This window comes from Nycticebus coucang, chromosome 3 (assembly GCF_027406575.1).
Source record: "Nycticebus coucang isolate mNycCou1 chromosome 3, mNycCou1.pri, whole genome shotgun sequence".
NCBI lineage: Eukaryota > Metazoa > Chordata > Mammalia > Primates > Lorisidae > Nycticebus > Nycticebus coucang.
The window spans coordinates 118,045,194-118,063,903 of record NC_069782.1 but is presented as its reverse complement, the minus strand read 5'-3'; the positions used below and the strand labels follow the sequence as shown (position 1 = coordinate 118,063,903).

The 18,710-nt window shown below is 41.3% G+C and overlaps 1 protein-coding gene across 1 annotated transcript; it reads right to left on the bottom strand.

The window, feature by feature from the left end:
• Positions 1-603: 603 nt before the first annotated feature.
• On the bottom strand, positions 604-17,832 carry LIPM (lipase family member M). The gene is made up of 9 exons (XM_053585144.1): positions 17,545-17,832; positions 13,688-13,802; positions 9,781-9,979; positions 8,853-8,962; positions 8,288-8,424; positions 8,012-8,158; positions 6,074-6,145; positions 4,623-4,694; positions 604-1,754 (listed from the first exon to the last, which is right to left on the bottom strand). Exons 1-9 carry the CDS (start codon positions 17,689-17,691, stop codon positions 1,485-1,487), a joined length of 1,269 nt encoding a protein of 422 aa, XP_053441119.1. The 5' UTR covers positions 17,692-17,832; the 3' UTR covers positions 604-1,484.
• Between the last annotated feature and the right edge of the window lie 878 nt (positions 17,833-18,710).

Below are 18,710 nucleotides of genomic sequence, written 5' to 3'. Positions count from 1 at the left end.
AGATTGTGAAGCCTTTAAATATCTCTTAATAACTTGGTGACACTGGGGGGCAGGAAAAACAAGTGCATTTGACACACCCGTATACCGTCCACAGCATACCTCTGACACACTGTATACCTTGAATTTGGTTTACGGATTTAGCAAAATAGCCATTACACAATTTATAACTGTCATCTTTGAAACTGTATATAAATTGAACAATTTTTTAAAAAAATAAATTTAGGTTTGCAAATGATTTGGGGTGACTGTGTCACATTAACTTTGTCAAGATTAAAGAATAAAATGCGTGACAGTTTGTTTCATTATGCTCATGACATTATAAAATTTTCTTCCTAGGTTTTAACTTTTATAGGCAGAAAACTTTGGTGGCCAGGAAATTCTAGCCATTAGGTATCCTAGCAACAGGCTGTAAATTCTCAAACAAGAGACTCTGCTGACATGCTTTATGGAATACATAATAAATTTATTGGAAAACACATAAATATCCTACAAAATTTTCTTCCCTGAGATCCAACTGTAAAACTTGGCCTAATTTGGATGATGCTTACCATATTTTATATATTGTAACATTGATTTTTTTTTTGTTCATTTTTATGAAGCAGCTTGGTTTCCTGAGGTAGACTTGGCTTCCTGCCATGTCTCTATGGCAACGAGGTGAAAAAAGCCTAGCTTATTTTGTCAAAGTCAACAACAACCCAGAGATTCAAGACCTTAGCATCTGTCCCAATTTGTCCTTTTACTTTACTGCTCCAAAAATACAGCTTAGTTTTAAAGAGGTTTGCCTGAATAACATAGGGAATACCTGGATACATTCTGGCTGTCAGGTAAAATTTACTATTAAGGATGGTAGAACACGGCTGTGGTCCACACCCCTTGGGCTGTGCACCAGTGTGGGCCTGTGGTCTGTTTAGGAATTGGGCCACACACCAGGTGGTGAACAGCGGGAGAGCCAGCGAAGAAGCTTCCTCTGTATTTACAGCTGTTCCCGTCCCTCCCATCACCACCTGAACTCCGCCTCCTGTCAGATAAGCAGTGGGGACATTATATTCTCATAGGATTGTGAACTCTACTGTCAGCTGCACATGCCAGGGATCTAGGCTGTGTTTTCTTTGTGAGAATATAATCCCTGATGATCTGAGGTGGAGGTGGAATGTGCTTGAATCATCCTGAAACCATCCTCCCTCCTGTGGAAAAGCTATCTTCCATGAAGCTGGTCCCTGGTGCCAAAATGTCTGGGGACTACTGGGATATATAGCAGCATATGAAACCTATGTTCACCCAATGAGTAGTTTAATTCACTGAAAATAAGGCTGATGTCAGTTTTAGTGCCAAATGCACTAAATCTGAGAATGCATACTGTTACCTCTGCCCTCCCTTCTGCCAAGATAGTAGGTTTCCAATTCTGGAAATCCTTCTGAAAATCCTTCCCAGGTCCTAGCCCCATCCCACGGGAGTATTCCCAAGACGTGTCAGTATCAGATGTCTCACAGTAGGACCTCACACACTCCCTGGGAAAGGCTGTGCTCTTCCTGCTTCATCAGATGTATGATTTCATTGTACATGCGGTGAGGAGCATCCAAGCCCCAGATGAAATCCACGTGGGCCCATTCAGGGAGGTTCTTATGGTAGACAAGGTTGGTCATTTCAGAGAGCAGTGTCTTGACGTCTTCTGGACTTGAGAGCCAGTCCTGTCCTCCCGTCCACATTGCTGTAGGGACTGTCATATCTCTAACTTTGTACCTTACAGGAGTTGGCTAGAGAAAAAGAATCATTTTTAACTCTAGATAACATTTGGACCTACAAACTCAAGTTACATTTCCAAGAAACCTAATATAAAGACGCCATGTGCTGTAGTGAAGGGTGCCTGGGCATTGGAGCCATACTTTACGAATCTCTGTTCCACCCCTACATCAAAGTAAAACTACTTAACGTTCTTGAACCTCTGTTTCTTCATCTATGAATGGAAACAATATTTGCAATAACTTACTTAGGTCAAATGAGAAAACACATAAAAACAAATAATGCCTTGTACTTTTTTCTTCCTATTAAATATTTTGTAAATAAGTTGATTGCCTTTAAAAATAATGTACATGGGCTTAGCACCTGTAGCTCAGCAGCTAGGGCACCAGCCACATACACTGGAGCTGGCGACTCAAACCCAGCCCGGGCCTGCCAAACAACAATGACAACTACAATTAAAAAATAGCTAGGCAATGTGGCAGGCACCTGTAGTCCCAGCTTTTTGAGAGGCTTAGGCAAGAGAATCACTTAAGCCCAACAGTTGGAGGTTGCTCCACGGCACTCTACCGAGGGCAACATAGTGAGACTCTGTCTCAAAAAAAAAAAAAAAAAAAAGTACCTGTCCTTTTAAAAACTAAATTCATGAACATTTCATGAAGCAAGAATTAGAGATATTCTTTTTCTTTTTTTGAGATAGAGTCTCACTATGTTGTCCTGAGTAGAGTGCTGTGCGTGGTGTCACAGTTCACAGCAACCTCAAACTCTTGGGCTTAAGCAATTCTCTTGCCTCAGCCTCCCAAGTAGCTGGGACTACAGGCTCCCGCCACAATGCCCGGCTATTTTTTGGTTGTAGTTGTCATTGTCTATCAGGCACAGGCCAGGCTTAAACCTGCCAGCCTTGGTGTGTGTGGCCGGCATCCTACTCACTGAGTTACAGGCGCTGAGCCAAATTAGAGATATTCTAACAAAAGGCAAAGGGACCTACTGGAAAGCCCTGCAGATTGTCACAAAGACTATGTGTTCACAGGCTCCGCCTGAGTCAGGCCCAGCATGGCTGTGTCTCCACAACATGGGAACATTAACAAATAAACCTAAGGCACTCAGGTCATTTCAACCAAGGGGAGGTAAAAGTTAAATACCTGCTTTAAGCCTCAATTTCCTGCCCTAAAAATCGCCTCCAAAATGGTATGTAGTATTCCTAATTCCTGGGAATTACTCAGCAGTACTGGTAGATTAGCTGGGCTGGCTGAGCCCCTGAAAGTAATCAGCATCCAGGATTTTTCATAGAAATGGGAAGGCCCACTTCTTGGTCAGTTTGCTCTAATACTAAAGACTCTGGTTTCTCTTTGTGGTTTCCTAATAATTTGGAGTTATGGCCTAATTTACATAAGAAAGGTTGGAATAGTCTATGAGGTCAGTAGTAATTTTTTTTTCTCATCTACAGGTGAAAAGATTGAATTAAATGTCATGTTTAGCTCAAAATATCTGTGATTTTATGACAACTTGTGTATGTTTTTTTCTCTTCCCTTCCATTACTATTTTTCTGGAGCATACTCTGCACATCTGACTTCCTCTAGAACTCAGTTAGTAAATGCTGATTAAAATTATCTGAGGGACTGGGCACAGTGACAGTAATCCTAGCACTCTGGGAGGCCCAGGCGGGTGGATTGCCTGAGCACAAAGGTTCAAGACCAGCCTGAGCAACAGCAAGGCCTTGTCTCTAAAAATAGCTGGGTGTTGTGGTGGGCGCCTGTAGTCCCAGCTACTTGGAAGGCTGAAGAAGGAGAATCGCTTGAGCCCAAGAGTTTGAGGTTGCTGTGAGTTGTGATGCCACAGCACTCTACTGAGGGAGACAAACTAAGACTCTGTCTCAAACAAACAAACAAAAAAGTAAACCTATCTTAGAACTGGAATACTTTCTCTAAAGACATATTTTAGGAAATAGTGAAGAAAATTCTAAAAAAGAAGTAGCCAATTATCAGTGATTGAGAATTTGCTCTCCAGAGGTGTGATGGAGTCTGTCCAATTTCTTAGCGTTTTATATCTGGATTGATGATGGCATTGGATATAAAGCATGTCCTAACTCACAAAGGAAGATTAGGCTGTGTCTAATCTGCTCCGTCCAGCTTTGTTTGTATGGTAAATATCAATATTTGCTATGCTAACCAATAATCTTCAGTGAAGATCTTATGCTCAAAAGAGTACACCTATCCAATTTGAATTCTCTACATTTTGACATTTAATGTCATTCCATAGCATTAGCTATTTATTTTCTTGGGTAAAGTAATAACATCCTTTTTTCATACTTTGAACTTGCAAATCATAGAGTCACTAAAAGTGTGACCAGGGAGAACTCTGAAGAATTTTCTAATCCAATAATTTTTATTTTAAAGATAAAGAAATTGAGACATGAAGAATTAAAGCAGCCCAACCTCTACCACATAGGTTTTAATGCAGAAGCAAAATTAACACAGCAATCTCCACTTGCCTCTTAATGTTCTTTGTAGGGTGCCATGAAACAACCTTACACCCACCATCTTCATTTTTTTGTTTTGTTTTTATGACTCTAAAATAATCCTTTCAGGATCCCCATAGAGTGCACTCTTCTTTGGATTAAATATACCCCACCTTGCTCCTGAGAAGCCCTGTGCCTAGCGCAGGAAGTCAATCTCAGCAAAAAAGACCTCTTACTTCACTGGAGGAGGAGAGCAGTTTCTTGGCTAAGCTATCAACTTAATTATTTTCAAATTCAACCCTGAATATTATTCTTGGTTTGGATTCTCATGTTTTATTCCCTTCTCTAGAATAAACTGTTGCTATAACTTCCCTCTCACACATTTCCAAAGAATGTATTTTCAGCAGATAGTATTTGATTTTCTTACCTGATTGCCTTTCTCCAGATTTTTGGTCTCACTTCCCCAGTCAAATGCACGGAGTTCCCCAGAATTCACTGCCTAAAAGGAGACAAAAAATTTACAAAGTATTTAGAGGTGTCACTGGAGAAGGGTGGTAATGGGGGTGTGGTGGAAATTTGCTACACCCTCTGCAGGTGCGAAGGAGGCGGAGACCAAAGGCCGAACTGCTCTTCCAATCAGTGTTGGGATAAACTTCAAAGGGAAATGCAAAGAAAAGAATGAAGCTTTCTTTTCAAGGGTGAAAGATGGAATATATATATATATATGGAATATATGTATATATACATATACATATGTATATATACATATACGTATATACATAGGGACTATATGTTAATAAATACTTGACCACCACATTATCAACTCCGGGAAGGGCATCCCTGCTGTAATTAATGTAGGAAGGGCACCCTGCACCACTCTGTGGGCTACGATAGGAAAGTGTGCCCTGGATTTGTGCAAGGTGGAGATCCCGGGAGATAGTGACCAAAATTTAACACAACTCAGAATTCTTCTTTGTTGTTGTTGTTGTTTTTTTTTTTTTTGAGACAGTGCCTCAAGCTGTCAACCTGGGTAGAGTGCTGTGGCATCACAGCTCACAGCAACCTCCAACTCCAGGGCTCAAGCGATTCTCCTGCCTTTGCCTCTCAAGTAGCTGGGGCCACAGGTGCCTGCCACAATGCCCGGCTATTTTTTGGTTGCGGCCGTCATTGTTGTTTGGCGGGCCAGGCTGGATTTGAACCCGCCAGCTCAGGTGGACGTGGCTGGCGCCTTAGCTGCTTGAGCCACAGGCACGGGAGCCTCTTCTTTGGTTTTGATGATACAATCTGTCTGTCTGTCTGTCTGTCTCTATCTCACATATGTGCACACAGACATGCAATCCCTACCCCTTGTGTCTGCAGGTGAAGTTTGCAGTACAAAGGACCCTGGTGGAAATCTCTTTGGGCAATTAGGTCCCACATTAGTGTTTTGCTGCTCCTTGACTTCTGCAGGAGGGCTAAAGAGAAGGGGGAAACGCGATCTTCTCCAGCCACATCAGTGCAGTGGCTCCAGACAGGCAGCACTTGGGCTGTATTACTTCACTAAATATGTCCCTGGGCTACTCTCGTCCTCTTCTCCCACCTTCTGAAACATTCCAATGATCCTGATCAAATTCTCAGTGGAAACAGCCTTGATGAGATTGCATTTCAACTCATTGTGGCATGAAATACTCCCTGGGTTGTCAAAAAGGCATCCTTGGACTGTTCTACACCAAATATGCACAGAGCCTTAGCAAAGACTGAAAATTCAGCATTCTCTCTTTTTTTTTTTTTTTTTCAGTTTTTGGCTAGGGCTGGATTTGAACCCACCACCTCTGGCATATGGGGCCGGTGCTCTACTCCTTTGAGCCACAGGCGCCGCCTCAAATTCAGCATTCTCACCTGGCTCCAGTGTAGAATATTTTGCACAGATGTTCCGGCAGGATTGTGGGCAACGTATACATTTGCTCGGCTCTGCAACAAAGCATGAGTGGTTTGTGGGACACAGAAAAATTCACAAGATGGGCAGCTTGTCAAGAGTAAATCTCTGGAGTATCAGACTAAGAAATGGGAACATCATTAAATTATCAGCAATATCCATGAAACCAGAATGTACACAGGCACATAAATAAAATGTCATTAACTGTATTCCTGGGCACCTCTTTTTCATATGAGAATAACTTTTCATTAGAGATATGACCTCTTCTTTCAGAAAATTTTACTAGGGATATTCAGGATGAGGGATGTAGAATTGAGCCTATATTCAAATCTTAATTATGTCATATAATTTTCAGGTGAACTTGGGTGAGTTATTTGTCTACTAAATCTTAGTATACTAACTTTTAATAAAATAGGGACGTTGATAACTCTCATCTCATAGGCTTGGTGTAGGGAAAATATTAGCTTGGCACACAATACATGCTTATCAATGGTAGCTAGAAATCAAATTATTAACTTTTTTTTTTTTTTTGAGATAGAGTCTCACCAGGTTGCCCTCAGTAGAATGCCATGGTGTCACAGCAACCTCAAACTCTTGGGCTGAAGCGATTCTCCTGCTTCGGCCTCCCAAGTAGCTGGGACCACAGGTGCCTGCCACAATGCCCGGCTAATTTTTATTGCACTTATCATTGTTGTTTAGCTGGCCTGGGCCAGGTTCAAAACCACCACCTTTGGTGTCTGTGGTCGGCGCCATAACCACTGTGCTACAGGCGCCAAGCCCAAACTATTAACTTTTAATGAGAAATAAAATCTTCAGGATTAAAGACACCTATGCCCCCAGTCACTGGGAGTGCTGCTGGCAGACAGCCCTCAGCTGTCAGCCTGCTCTGAGGCTTGCCCCAGCTTCAGAGAGAGGTCTTGCCCAGTGCTCTCCTGTGACTGGTGTGTGCTGCGTTAAATGACAGGTTGATGCGGAGGTATGAAGGCCCAGCTCTCTCCTCTAGACTTGGGAGAGCTCCGAAGGACCAACCTGGCTCCACAAATCTCTGAGGATCAACAGAGGCTCCTATTCTATCTGCATCATACCTTGACTTTTCCATTTACCCAATCCTTCGTATTGGCCCCAAATCATTCTACACATTACTCTCCATTTCAGAGTATGCTTCCTGGGGAACACCCCCCACCCACTGCCAATAACACTCACTAACCTAACTAATAGTCTGAGCCAAATGGGAACATTCTCATGTTCCATCAAAGAACTTCAACTTCAAACCCCGAGGACTCTAGTGGAGGGAAGAAGGGACAAGGTGCAGCACTTCTCTGTTGACTGGTTCTAATCGCTCCCTTTCATCTGCCAAGTCACTGTAGCAAAGCTGCTTTCAGACCTCTTCCATCTCGAATCTGTGATTTATTATCTAGCAATGCCCTCACGTTTTTATTTCATTTACTAATTTTTTTTTTTTTTTTGAGACAGAGTCTCACTCTGTCACCCTGAGTGCCGTGGAGGCATCATAGCTCACAGCAACCTCAAACTCTTGGGCTTAAGTGATCTTTTTGCCTTAGCCTCCCAGTAGCTGGGACTACCGGTGCCTGCCCTAATGCACGGCTAAGTTTTTCTATTTTAGTACATATGAGTTCTCGCTCTTGCTCAGGCTGGTCTCGAACTCCTGAGTTCAGGTGATTCACCTGCCTCGGCCTCTAGACCTAAGGCCCTTACGTTAACCTTGTGTCAGCCCAGGCTGAAGCATTTCCCTCATTTGCTTATGAATTGGAAGGAACTGAAATCCTGGGAGTACATCTTTTCCCTAAGTCCTCACTGTCATTCTCTGTCCCTCAAGGAGTGAGAGGAATAATTCTCAGCTTTGCCCTGGGGCCCTGGGAATTCACAAGGCTCCCACTCACCATGTTCATATTGTTAGTGTTGAATCCACCCAGAAGTAACATGACATTACTACAAATCTGATCGAGAATCACCTGGCCACAAAGGTAAATAACAAACTGCCTGAGGAATCTGGTCTGGTACAGAAATTCTTTTCTGCCGAACAATCCCTGTAAAAATATGAAGTGAAATGGTAACACTGCATGATAGAAAAGCAGAGGCTTCAGTCTAAAAGTCTACATTTTAGGAAACCAGGCAGACTTCTAGGTAGACTAGATATTTTCTGGGAAGTCACATACCGTGAGCATCATATCTGGCAGCAACAAAAATTTGGCCCCAGGACTCTTCGCATATTTAACAGTGGCTATTGGTGCTAAAGCAAAATACATTTTGATTTTCTGAGCCAGCTCAGGCATGGTAGAAAATGCAATAAAGCCTGTGAGGGAAGAAATAAGTCATCATGGATAGCGAATGTCCTAGGACTCAGAGTGTGTATTTTACTTTTATTGAGATATTTTGATAATTATGTGTGACTGTGTCTTAACTTTTCTATAAACCTACAGGGTTTGAGGGTAGATAGCAAAAACTCCTCTTTGATCTCTATGACAATCTATTTTGTTTTCAAGTAATTAGGTTCTCTTGAAATAAATTATTAAATACAATAATATTGACTTTGAGATATGTATATTATATACATATATTTAGGGAGGTAACTATATGCTAGCCACTTTGCTGGGGATCTTTATGGTTCTTAAGATAATGCACTTGGATCTGAGAAGTGCAAGGCGACTGATTCCAGGCATAGCTTGCACTATATGGTTACATTTCTTCTGAGTGTACAAACCTGCTTTTCTTTGAACCTACCCATGGTGGTGCCCTGTGAATAGCCGACATAATAGATCTTTTCCTGGCCCGTTTTCTGCAAAATAAAGTTTATCACTGCAGGAAGGTCAAACCTAGCCATCTCATCATAACTACAAGGGGAAAAGACAAAGTTATATGAAAAATTACAATTAGAAACGAATAAAGCACACCCTGAGGATTACAAACCATCCCGTGACTTGTCAGCCCCAGTAGCTTGTTATGGTGCCTCTCACAACACTTAAACTCATTTCAAACCTGTGATGTGTGGCTGTCTCTGGAGTCACAGGGTGTCAGCAAGCCTGTTTTCTCCAGATGTTATCATAGAGCGATAATCATCTTCAGTGAATATTTACCGGGACATGAGCCACCTCCCAATGGAGGTCTCCTATTACACTGTTAGCAGAATAGCAAAGGGCCATGCGGATTCATTTATAGGAAAAGTATTAGAGGGGCTGCAGGAACTCATCTCTGGTGGGCACAAAGAGCAGGTTGAATGTCAATAGATAATTTAAATGAAAACATTCAAAATCTTTTGTAAGAGCATAAGTGATGTGTGAGTCAAAATGATGGTCCCTAAGACTTAATCATTTCTCTTATTTTATTTTTTCTAATGCTTCCTGCTCTGGTCTCCTTCTGGAGTACAATTGTCCACCTGCAAGGAAATGGACCTACCTGTCTCCCATTCCAATCTCTGTTACCTGATCCCAAACACCCCTATCACCCCAATAGCCAGACCTAACCTGCTTGGGGAATCCAATATTCCCCACTACCTCCCCAGAAGAATCACCAGTTAACTAAGAAAACTGGGGATGTCATGTTGGGATACTGGTGATGCAGCAAAATAAATTAACCCCATACTAAAAAACAGTTTTTACCCAGTTTTCCAACAGACATCCACATTTGCTTCATTCTCAAGATTTTCATATACCTGAAAGCCCAGAATTCATCTTGTTCCACAGAGAGGGTCTTGTGTTTCCGAGACCAGGTGTTTCCCCTGCTGTTTCCCATCCACACATCAAAACCAGCATCTGCCAGAATGAAGCCCAGGCTATTGTTGGGCAGGTTGGAAATCCAGTTGCTGGCATCTCCAACCAGGCCATGTTGTAGTAACACAACAGGCCTGGACCCTGCAAAAACCAAAATATTAGTGGTATGAAGTGCTCTCTACCTTTATTGCTATTCACTAAGGTATAAGGGCTTTGAAGTTGGATAATCCTGTGTTTAAATCTTGATTCAGCTTCTTGCTAGCTTAATTATTATGGCCAATTACTTAACCTTTTTTGTGTCTTGATTTCCTCATCAGTGAAATAGAATTTTTGTTATAGTTAAATAAAATAGCACTCAAGGAATAGGTGGTACAATGTCTGACACAGAGAAAGAGTCTATAAAGTTAACTTGTTGTTTTTGTGTAATTATTATTAAAATTTTTTCTATTTCTTTATTTCATTTTTATTTAAAATAATAACTGTGTACATTAATGGGGTACAATGTGATGATTTGATATACAATTTGGAATGCTTAAATCAAACTGATTAACATAACCTTCACCTCACCAACTTATTTTTTGTAGTAAGACATTTAAAATGTCTTTTTATTCTTAGTTATTCTTAAATATACCCTTGCATTGTATTGGACTTTTCTGAGCTCTTCAGAAAATATCAAAAATGCCCAGGAGATAGGATTGCAGAATAATTAAAATATTTACACCATATATAATGGCTGAAATAAGCCAACATCATGTTTCATAATACGAGGCATCAAGAAGGACCCAACTTGATAAATTAAGGGATATACATCACTTTTCACATTAGGAAATATCACTAAAAGATTAATAAAATGGTGTACCATTAGGAGGGAAAAATATCATGCCCTTGATAGGAGTTGTGACAATTAAATTATATCATAAATGCACATACTGCAGTACCCAGCCTAAAGGAAATAAAAAATGGCTTTATTGCTGCTGTCATTGTTATTGCTACATTTCACTACAGCGTGTGACTCTGAGCTTCAGTGTCTCATTAGCAAAAGGAGGATACAATTGCCCACTTTACAGGGATTTGGGGAGTCAAATGAGATATACTAAGTGCTCAGCATGCTGCCTGCCCTCTTATCAGAGGGGGAACTCTTGTTACTGTTGCTACAAAAGGGAATAGAATCTGTGTGCAGTCTCCTTTCTACAACAAACTCATCTAGCATCTGGGTGGTATTTATGAGTTTCATCTGCCTCATTTTATCCCTCTGGGGAGAGAACGTGTAGGCCACTGAGGACCATAAGTGCAGAGCCAGGAGAAAATAATTCGGTGTTAAGTTTTCCTTGATGTCTGCTCGTTTGGTTCATATTCTTTGCTCTCATGGAGGTGACCCCAGTTGTGTTGACATGGGGTGATCAAAGAAAGATAGATGATCATTGCTTCCTTTGGGAGACCTCAGGACATTTCCTATTGTTGGGGTCAGCTTGGCCCCAATTAGCAGTACAGTTTGTACTTGTGGGTCACCTAATGAGAGGGCTGGCTCATTTATATCATTTCAAACATCCCCTCAGCCATGGCCTTCTATTTAAATCATAGCCAGTAGGTGCGTGTGTAAGGGCTACACTTTAAAAAGACGTCATTTCTGAGGATGTTCCAGGCTATATCTTTCTTGATGTAAATATTTGAAGCCAAGTATAATGATTTGATAAAGATAAAAAAGACTTTATCACAAGCTATAAGCTTTTCCATAAAGATTTTTCAGTTATTTTCAGTATGAATTTCATTGACCCTCTATGAAGAGATGGTGAAAAATCCCCTTTCCCTTTGTCCTGGGAGAATGCGTCCTTGAGGGGCAAGTGGAAGCTGCAGGGACAACATCAGCCACTAGAGGGGAGTATGCCACACTGACCAGACCAAAAAGGCAGATTCCTTGAACCTGGAATTGGTCGACAGTGAGTTAATAAGATATGAGAAAGCCAAACTCTGTCCATGAACCCAGACTGCAGGGGACCCTCACCCTTAGAAATTGCTGCAGCCCCTTAACTGCTTGGAAGAGCTGTGTCTTGCCCACCACCTAGGATTTGTGGGGCTTTGTAAAAAGTTTGTTCTGTGTCCTCAGGCTATTCATTTATTTATACAAAATTTATTCACTCATTCCAGTAATTTTTTTTAGCATCTAGAATGTGCTCGACACTTGTTTAGCCACTGGTTATGGCTTTGAACAAGACAGATGCAGTCTTTACTTTCACCAAGTTTACACTTTGTAGAGAGACAGACAATAAACAAGCAAATATCTATTGCAGCTGGAGGTATGAAGTGCTATGCAGAAAAGTAGCAGAGTAAAGGGGTTGCTATTTTGAACAGGGTGGCTAGGGAAGGACTCTCGGATAAAGGAGGCCTGAAAGAAGGACAGGGCAAGCTGCATAGATATCTGACGGAATAGTGGTCCAGAGGGAGAGCTGTAAGTTCAAAGGCACTGAGGTGGGAGCGTGCTAAACTGTGCAGCTAGTGCGGAAAAAAACCCCAAAAAACAAAAAACTGTTTTACAAAAAGCTATACAGGTACACATTGAAGCAAAACAGAACCCTGAAACTTCTTCACACTGAGGCCCAGTAGCATTTGCCAAGTACTTTCTGGATCTAGTTAAGAACATGGGCAATAGTGGCAGACTGATCTTGATTTGAGTACAGGTTTTACAACTTGCTAGCAAGTATTAGCATGGATTTTCTGGGCAAGTTACTTAAATAGCAGTTTCTTAGAATTATTGTGAAAATTAAATGGGCCCGAAAGAAATAATGCAGTTAGCATTGTACCTGGCATATGCAAAGAACACAAGAACTTATTTCACTGTGCAAGTGGCAGATAATGTAATTGCTGTTATAAGCATAAATCCTGAGTATTAAAGGAACCTAGCCTAAAAGGCATGGGAGTTTGGCCTACTTTAGTAATGAAGATAAACTTTTTAAAATTCAGAAATAACTGAAAATCCCATATACCAAAAAATGGAATTAAATGAACTATGGAAATGTATCTAAAGTTTTAAATGTATACATAGAACCTGGTCCTTAAAAGGGTGCTGTGGCTCATGCCTATAATCCCAGCACTTGGGAGGCCGAAACGGGAGGATTCCCTGAATTCACAGGTGTGAGACCAGCCTGAGCAAGAGAGAGACACCAAGAGTTTGAGGTTGCTGTGAGCTGTGACACCTTGGCACTCTACTGAGGGCGACAAACTGAAACTCTGCCTAAAAAAATAATTAAATAAATAAATAAATAAATAAGTCACCCTCAATGAAAAGCTGAGCAACATCTTAAATGTCTCAAGTGCTGGGCGGTGCCTGTGGCTCAAGGAGTAGGGTGCCAGTCCCATATGCTGGAGGTGGCGGGTTCAAACCTAGCCCCGGCCAAAAACCAAAAAAAAAAAAAAAAAAAAAAGAAAAAGTTTAAAAAAAAAATGTCTCAAGTGCTCTTTGGATGAGGAATATTAGTGTATGGGGTTGGCAGCAGGTGTCATACTGAAGTTTGAATTCTTCATGAACAGAGAGGTTCATGGTCTTTTCAAAGAATAATCAGTGAATGTTCCAGAATATCTGTATAAGGGGTGTGGGGGAATGAGTTGAGTGCTAGAAGGGGTCAAGACATGGACTTTTCTTAAAGATTCTTTTTGAAAAGCAAATGCTGTGTTTATTTGAGATAATTGATGCGGTGCACAGGGGTGGAGTTTATGGAGGAACTGACATGATCCTTTGAGCAGAACCATGGGCCCCAGTCTGTCCTAAGAACCCAGACTCTCTTCACTCAATCACAGGGAAATCGTGGCTGCAGGGAAGATGGCCATGTTAGGGTGATACAGGGTGAAACATACCTGTCCTAGGTTGCCCTGGTCCTCCCGGAATTCTGTTCACAGAAAGGATATACCCATCTTCAGTCGTGACTTCATACTCCTCACAGGGATAGCCCTGATGTCGGATGATTTCACTCTATGGAAAAAGCACAATTTCTTTTTAATTGATTTATAGATGGCTGTATTCTTGGTGATCTTTGATGCTGTAAGCCATAGGCAAGAAAGTCCTTGCTTTTCCCTAGCTAATTGTGGGAATTAAAAACATCAGCCAACCCTTTCTGGTTTTCACTTTCTTCGTCTTTAATATGAAGACTGGATAAGAAAGATGGTTCTCAAAGTGTAGACCTTGGGCCCAAACCATCAACATCACTAAGGTTGGTAGAAATGCAGATTATCAGGTTCCAACCTAATCTACGGAGTCGGGAACTCTGAAGACAGGATCTGTTAATTTGTGTTTTAGCAAACTCTTTAGGGAATTCTGATGCACGGTAATGTTTGAGAATAACTGCACCAGAATACTGATTCCAAAACCTCAGTGTGCACCCAGAATCACTTAAGTATACAGAGTCTTGAGCCCACTTCAGGTCAGGTATCAAGGGATTCTAATGCAGCCAGTGGGGCACCTGCCTCAGGACACTTAAAGCGAATCTCTGGGCCATGCATTCCTGAAGGTTCTTTCTAGTTCTAAAACCATAGGCTCAAGAGCAGCAATTCTGAACATTTTTAGGGTAAAGTTCCCTCAGTGCCTTTGAGGGGACCTGTAGGAATGGCCATGCACGTGGCTGCACGAGCATGCAATCTCAGGGCTTCCAGACGCCTTGATGCCTATGTGATACATCTGCTGAAGAATCCCTGCTCTGTATACTTGTTACATGCAGAAACTCTTTAGGAAATATAAAGCTGTAGAGATATCCTAAGCGTCTTCACCATTCTTGCCCAGTGTTGTTACCAAGAGAAGGAAGAAACTGTATCGGGGGCTACCATAAAAAGAGCAAGAGGGGAGAAAGCCAGGTGAACTACCTGGAGTAGGATATAGGGCAAAAATGTGCAGTCATTACGACAAAGCCCTGGGGTGCCACTGTCATTACAACAAAGCCCTGGCGTGCCACTGCTTGAGTTTTTATTCTGGGTCTAACACTGATACACATACTAGCTTATGACCGTGGGAAATTTAGTTAAACCGTCCTTATTCCTTCGTTTATTCATCTGTAAATTAGGGATACTAATGGTTCATAATCCATGGATTGTTGTAAGGGATATAAAAAGACAGGCACCTGTAACAGTAACTATAACCCTGGCACATAGCAGGTCCTAGAGCTTGAAGCTACCACTGTAATGAAAACCCCGTTAACCAAGTGTTATAAAATGCTGTGTGCGTGCCTATGTGTGTATATGTGTATACCGTACCACTGTATATTTAACCTTGAAACTTTATAGACGAGTAGTTCTCAAATTTTAGCATGCATCAGAACTACGTGGAGGGCTCATTAAAATGCAAATTGCTGAACCCCACTCTCACAGTCTCTGGCACTGTAGGTCTGGGCTGAACCCTCCAAATGGACATTTGAACAGCTTCCCTGATGCAGATGCAGGTGATCTGGGGACTATCCTTCAAGGATAATGTGTAGTCAACTGTTTGGGGAGATGAGATAAGGTGGGTATAGAAACGTGACAAGTGTTTACTGAGAAGATGGAGGTAATGCCAAAGTGGGATGAAGGATCTAAAGGAAGGAAGCAGAAAAAGGAATTCTGAGCAAAGGGAGCACAGTGAACAAAGCTGGTAAGGCCAGCTCTGAGGGAGGAAGGAGAATTTGAGCCAGGCCTTCAGGATAGAATAGGAGTTACCCACAAAGCGGTAGAGATAAGGGCATGGACATACCCAAAGGAGAAGAACTCCAGCCACAACAAACATGACATACAGGAGAAGAACTCCAGCCACAACGAACGTGACATACAGGTGGCAGCTGTTCAAGACTACACTCAGCAGGAGAGTTTACACAGGATAATAGCAGGACATAAACTTGTAGACACAAAAATATAGGCCCAGTGTATTCAAAAGGATAAGGCATTATTTGTGAACTTGTACATTTGTATAACTCTTTTTCGAGGGCAGTTTATTGACCTATGCATATGTATATTTAAAAACTGATAATATTTAATGTTTAAATTGTATTGTAAATTGAAAAATTATAAACATATTGAATATTTAACTTTTAATCCCATTGTCCTTTCCTGAAATTTTAAGAAAAAAAATCAGAGGTATACATGAAAATATACCTGTAAGAATATTTATCCCAGTGTTATTTATAACAGTAAACACGTTTACTGGGGAACTAGTTAAATAATGTGCCGGACGCTGAGAAGCTCTACCCGGATCCTCCTTCAATGGAGAACTTGTCCCATATGCTGCTCATGGCACAGCCCAAATAAATGCGTTTTATTCTCTAGGTTTCTGAAACCCCAAATGTAAAAGTGTTGGGGCCCAGGTCTCTGTCTGCAGCTAACTGAGTTCCCCTTGCCCCAAAGCAGAGGAAGTTTGTGGAACATTCCGAGGGATCCACACACACCATCAAAAGACAATTAGTCATTGTAATGGTCCAGAGAAACCTGATCTTTAGCACCATGTAGATTCAGAATATTCCTATGGTCTTTCAGAGTTTCAGAACCCGTAGAAGGGAGCACCTGTAAAAAGAGTCTTAACTCTTATAAATGTATGTCACAATTGGTCTTTCCATGAGGTGTTAGATACACCTACATTGTGTGGTTGTTAATTGTACAGAGCCATCTTACTCATCTGGAGGGAAACTCTCTTCCTTCTCACCAGGGAGTGTTTATTGCATGCAGAGTGGTTATAATTATAGGCTTAGTGCTTAGGCGGACCTGAATTTAAATTGTACCAGTGGCAAGGACTTGTTTAACTTGCCCCATCTCTTCATGTCAGGTGCTTGATTTGAAGTATGTGGATGATCGTATCTACTACGTAGGGAAGTGGAGCTGAAATAAAATAATATGTCCGTAGCTTTTATCACAATGCCCTCCATGGTGTTCATTACTAAAATCCAAATTAGGATATGAAAGTATACCCCTCCCCACCAAATTCCCCTGGTAGACCTAAACAGATGTATTATTGTTGTGAATTTTACTCATAGGATGCCTTTTCCAACAGGCACTGAGGGTCTTTTCATTGCCGTTCAACAAAGTTACCAGTCCAGAACAGGATAGAGAGAGTGGGTTAGAACAGTGCAGTCAAAGCTCCTAGACGTGGGTGCCTTGATAGCAAGAAGCGAGGGCTGACATCTTCACCACATGGGAGAAAGTAAAAAAAGAATAAAAAGAACAGACAGATGGGAAATCATCAGGGGTCTGGGGTGGGCCCAAAATAACACAGTTATTTTTTTTGCTCACAGGATGAACCTAAGAGTTCGAGGAAAATTTAAATTGTGTTTAAAGTCCAAAGAGATTAAATCACTTGCTTATTGAATTTGTTGCAGGAGATCCCAGGTCTACTGACACTCAGGGTAGCACTCTTTCTACCATTTAATTTTTATACATATAAAAACGTATGTATAAAATGTATTTATACATTATATAAATGTACTAGAACCTCCGTAGCTAATCACCTCCCTACATTGACCACCTCTTTAAGTTGACCTAATTTTCATGGACCAGCCATGCACCTACATGTGCGTATCAGCCCAGTAGGCCTGGTTCCTTATGTTGGCCACCTCTGTAGAGTGACCAGTTTGTTACAGTCCTTTGGGTGGTCAAGTTATAGAGGTTCTACTGTATAATACATAATGCAGACAATAACCAGATACAAATAGTAACATGTAAGTTACTTCATTTCCCCCAAAACATTATGGAAAATCCGAACTTACGACATTCATGAATGCTTCTGGATCCACAGCTTTAGTTGGCAAACGTCCCGAATTCACATTGCTTTGGAACAAATACGCCACTAGAATCAGAAGCCACATCACCATTCTGTGTGAGACGATCCATTCCCTTGCCCGGATTTCTGACATGGTCCAACATCTGGATTTATTGTTTCCTGGCAAAATAACAACAAATTCTAAAGTCAGAAGAAGTGTCTGTAGGCTTAAAAAGTTTTTCACATACTTTCCAGCTTTAATTCCTTCTCTAAATTCTGAAGCAAATTAAGCAAGCTAGGAATGGGAGGACAGAAGGAGGGTGGAAACATTTCCCTGGCTCCTCCTGCTCCTCCCTCATACAACTTGTCACCAATCCTTCAACTTCCAGGTGTGCAGAACTTTCTCGGATGCAACCTGGAGGTTCATGCACGTGATATAGCACCTACAACTGCTGTTCTTTATCACTAGGAAATAAGGAACATCTTTCCTTCCATCCCTAGTTGTTTTCTTCCTTTGATAGGTAGCAAGATATGCCATCTGCAGAAAACATGGTTAAGTTCCATAGTTACGCTGTGCGGCTTCAATGATCTCTGCCTTTTGGTGGAAGAGAAATGCAGTGATAAGTACTTCTATTTAAAATATCAAAAATTTTGAGAGTATTTTCTATTTTTAGTGATAGGAGAGAACACTGCTTGGAAGAAAATGAATCTTTTATGTTTAGCCTATTCCTCTCCCATTCAATTAAATAGTTACATACAGAATTTTTATCTGGGTGTTTAAGGGCTAGTTGATTGCTGAGAGAGAGATTAGATGATACTACTAATTAAATCATCTTCAATAACTCAAATAATGAGTTGCGGCCTGGTTATTTTCATGAACTAAACACTCCAGTTCAATTGGTTGTGACACAATGTGAGCGATTTCTCAGCTGACTGATAACTGAGCAGGCAAAGATGGCAGATTTATTTGTCATTTTAAGTAAAGAATGTGTTTGAAGTTAAGGAAAAAAGTATTACTTAAAGTAAGATATTTCCCTACCATTACATCAACTCTCCAGAGCTGAGCTAGCAGCAGCCACACCAGGAGGCAGACTTTGGGAAGGTGGTGGGTGAAGGAGCCACAGCTGAACTGGAAAGATGAGTCCCTGAGGACGGATCTGCCCTCATGACTCA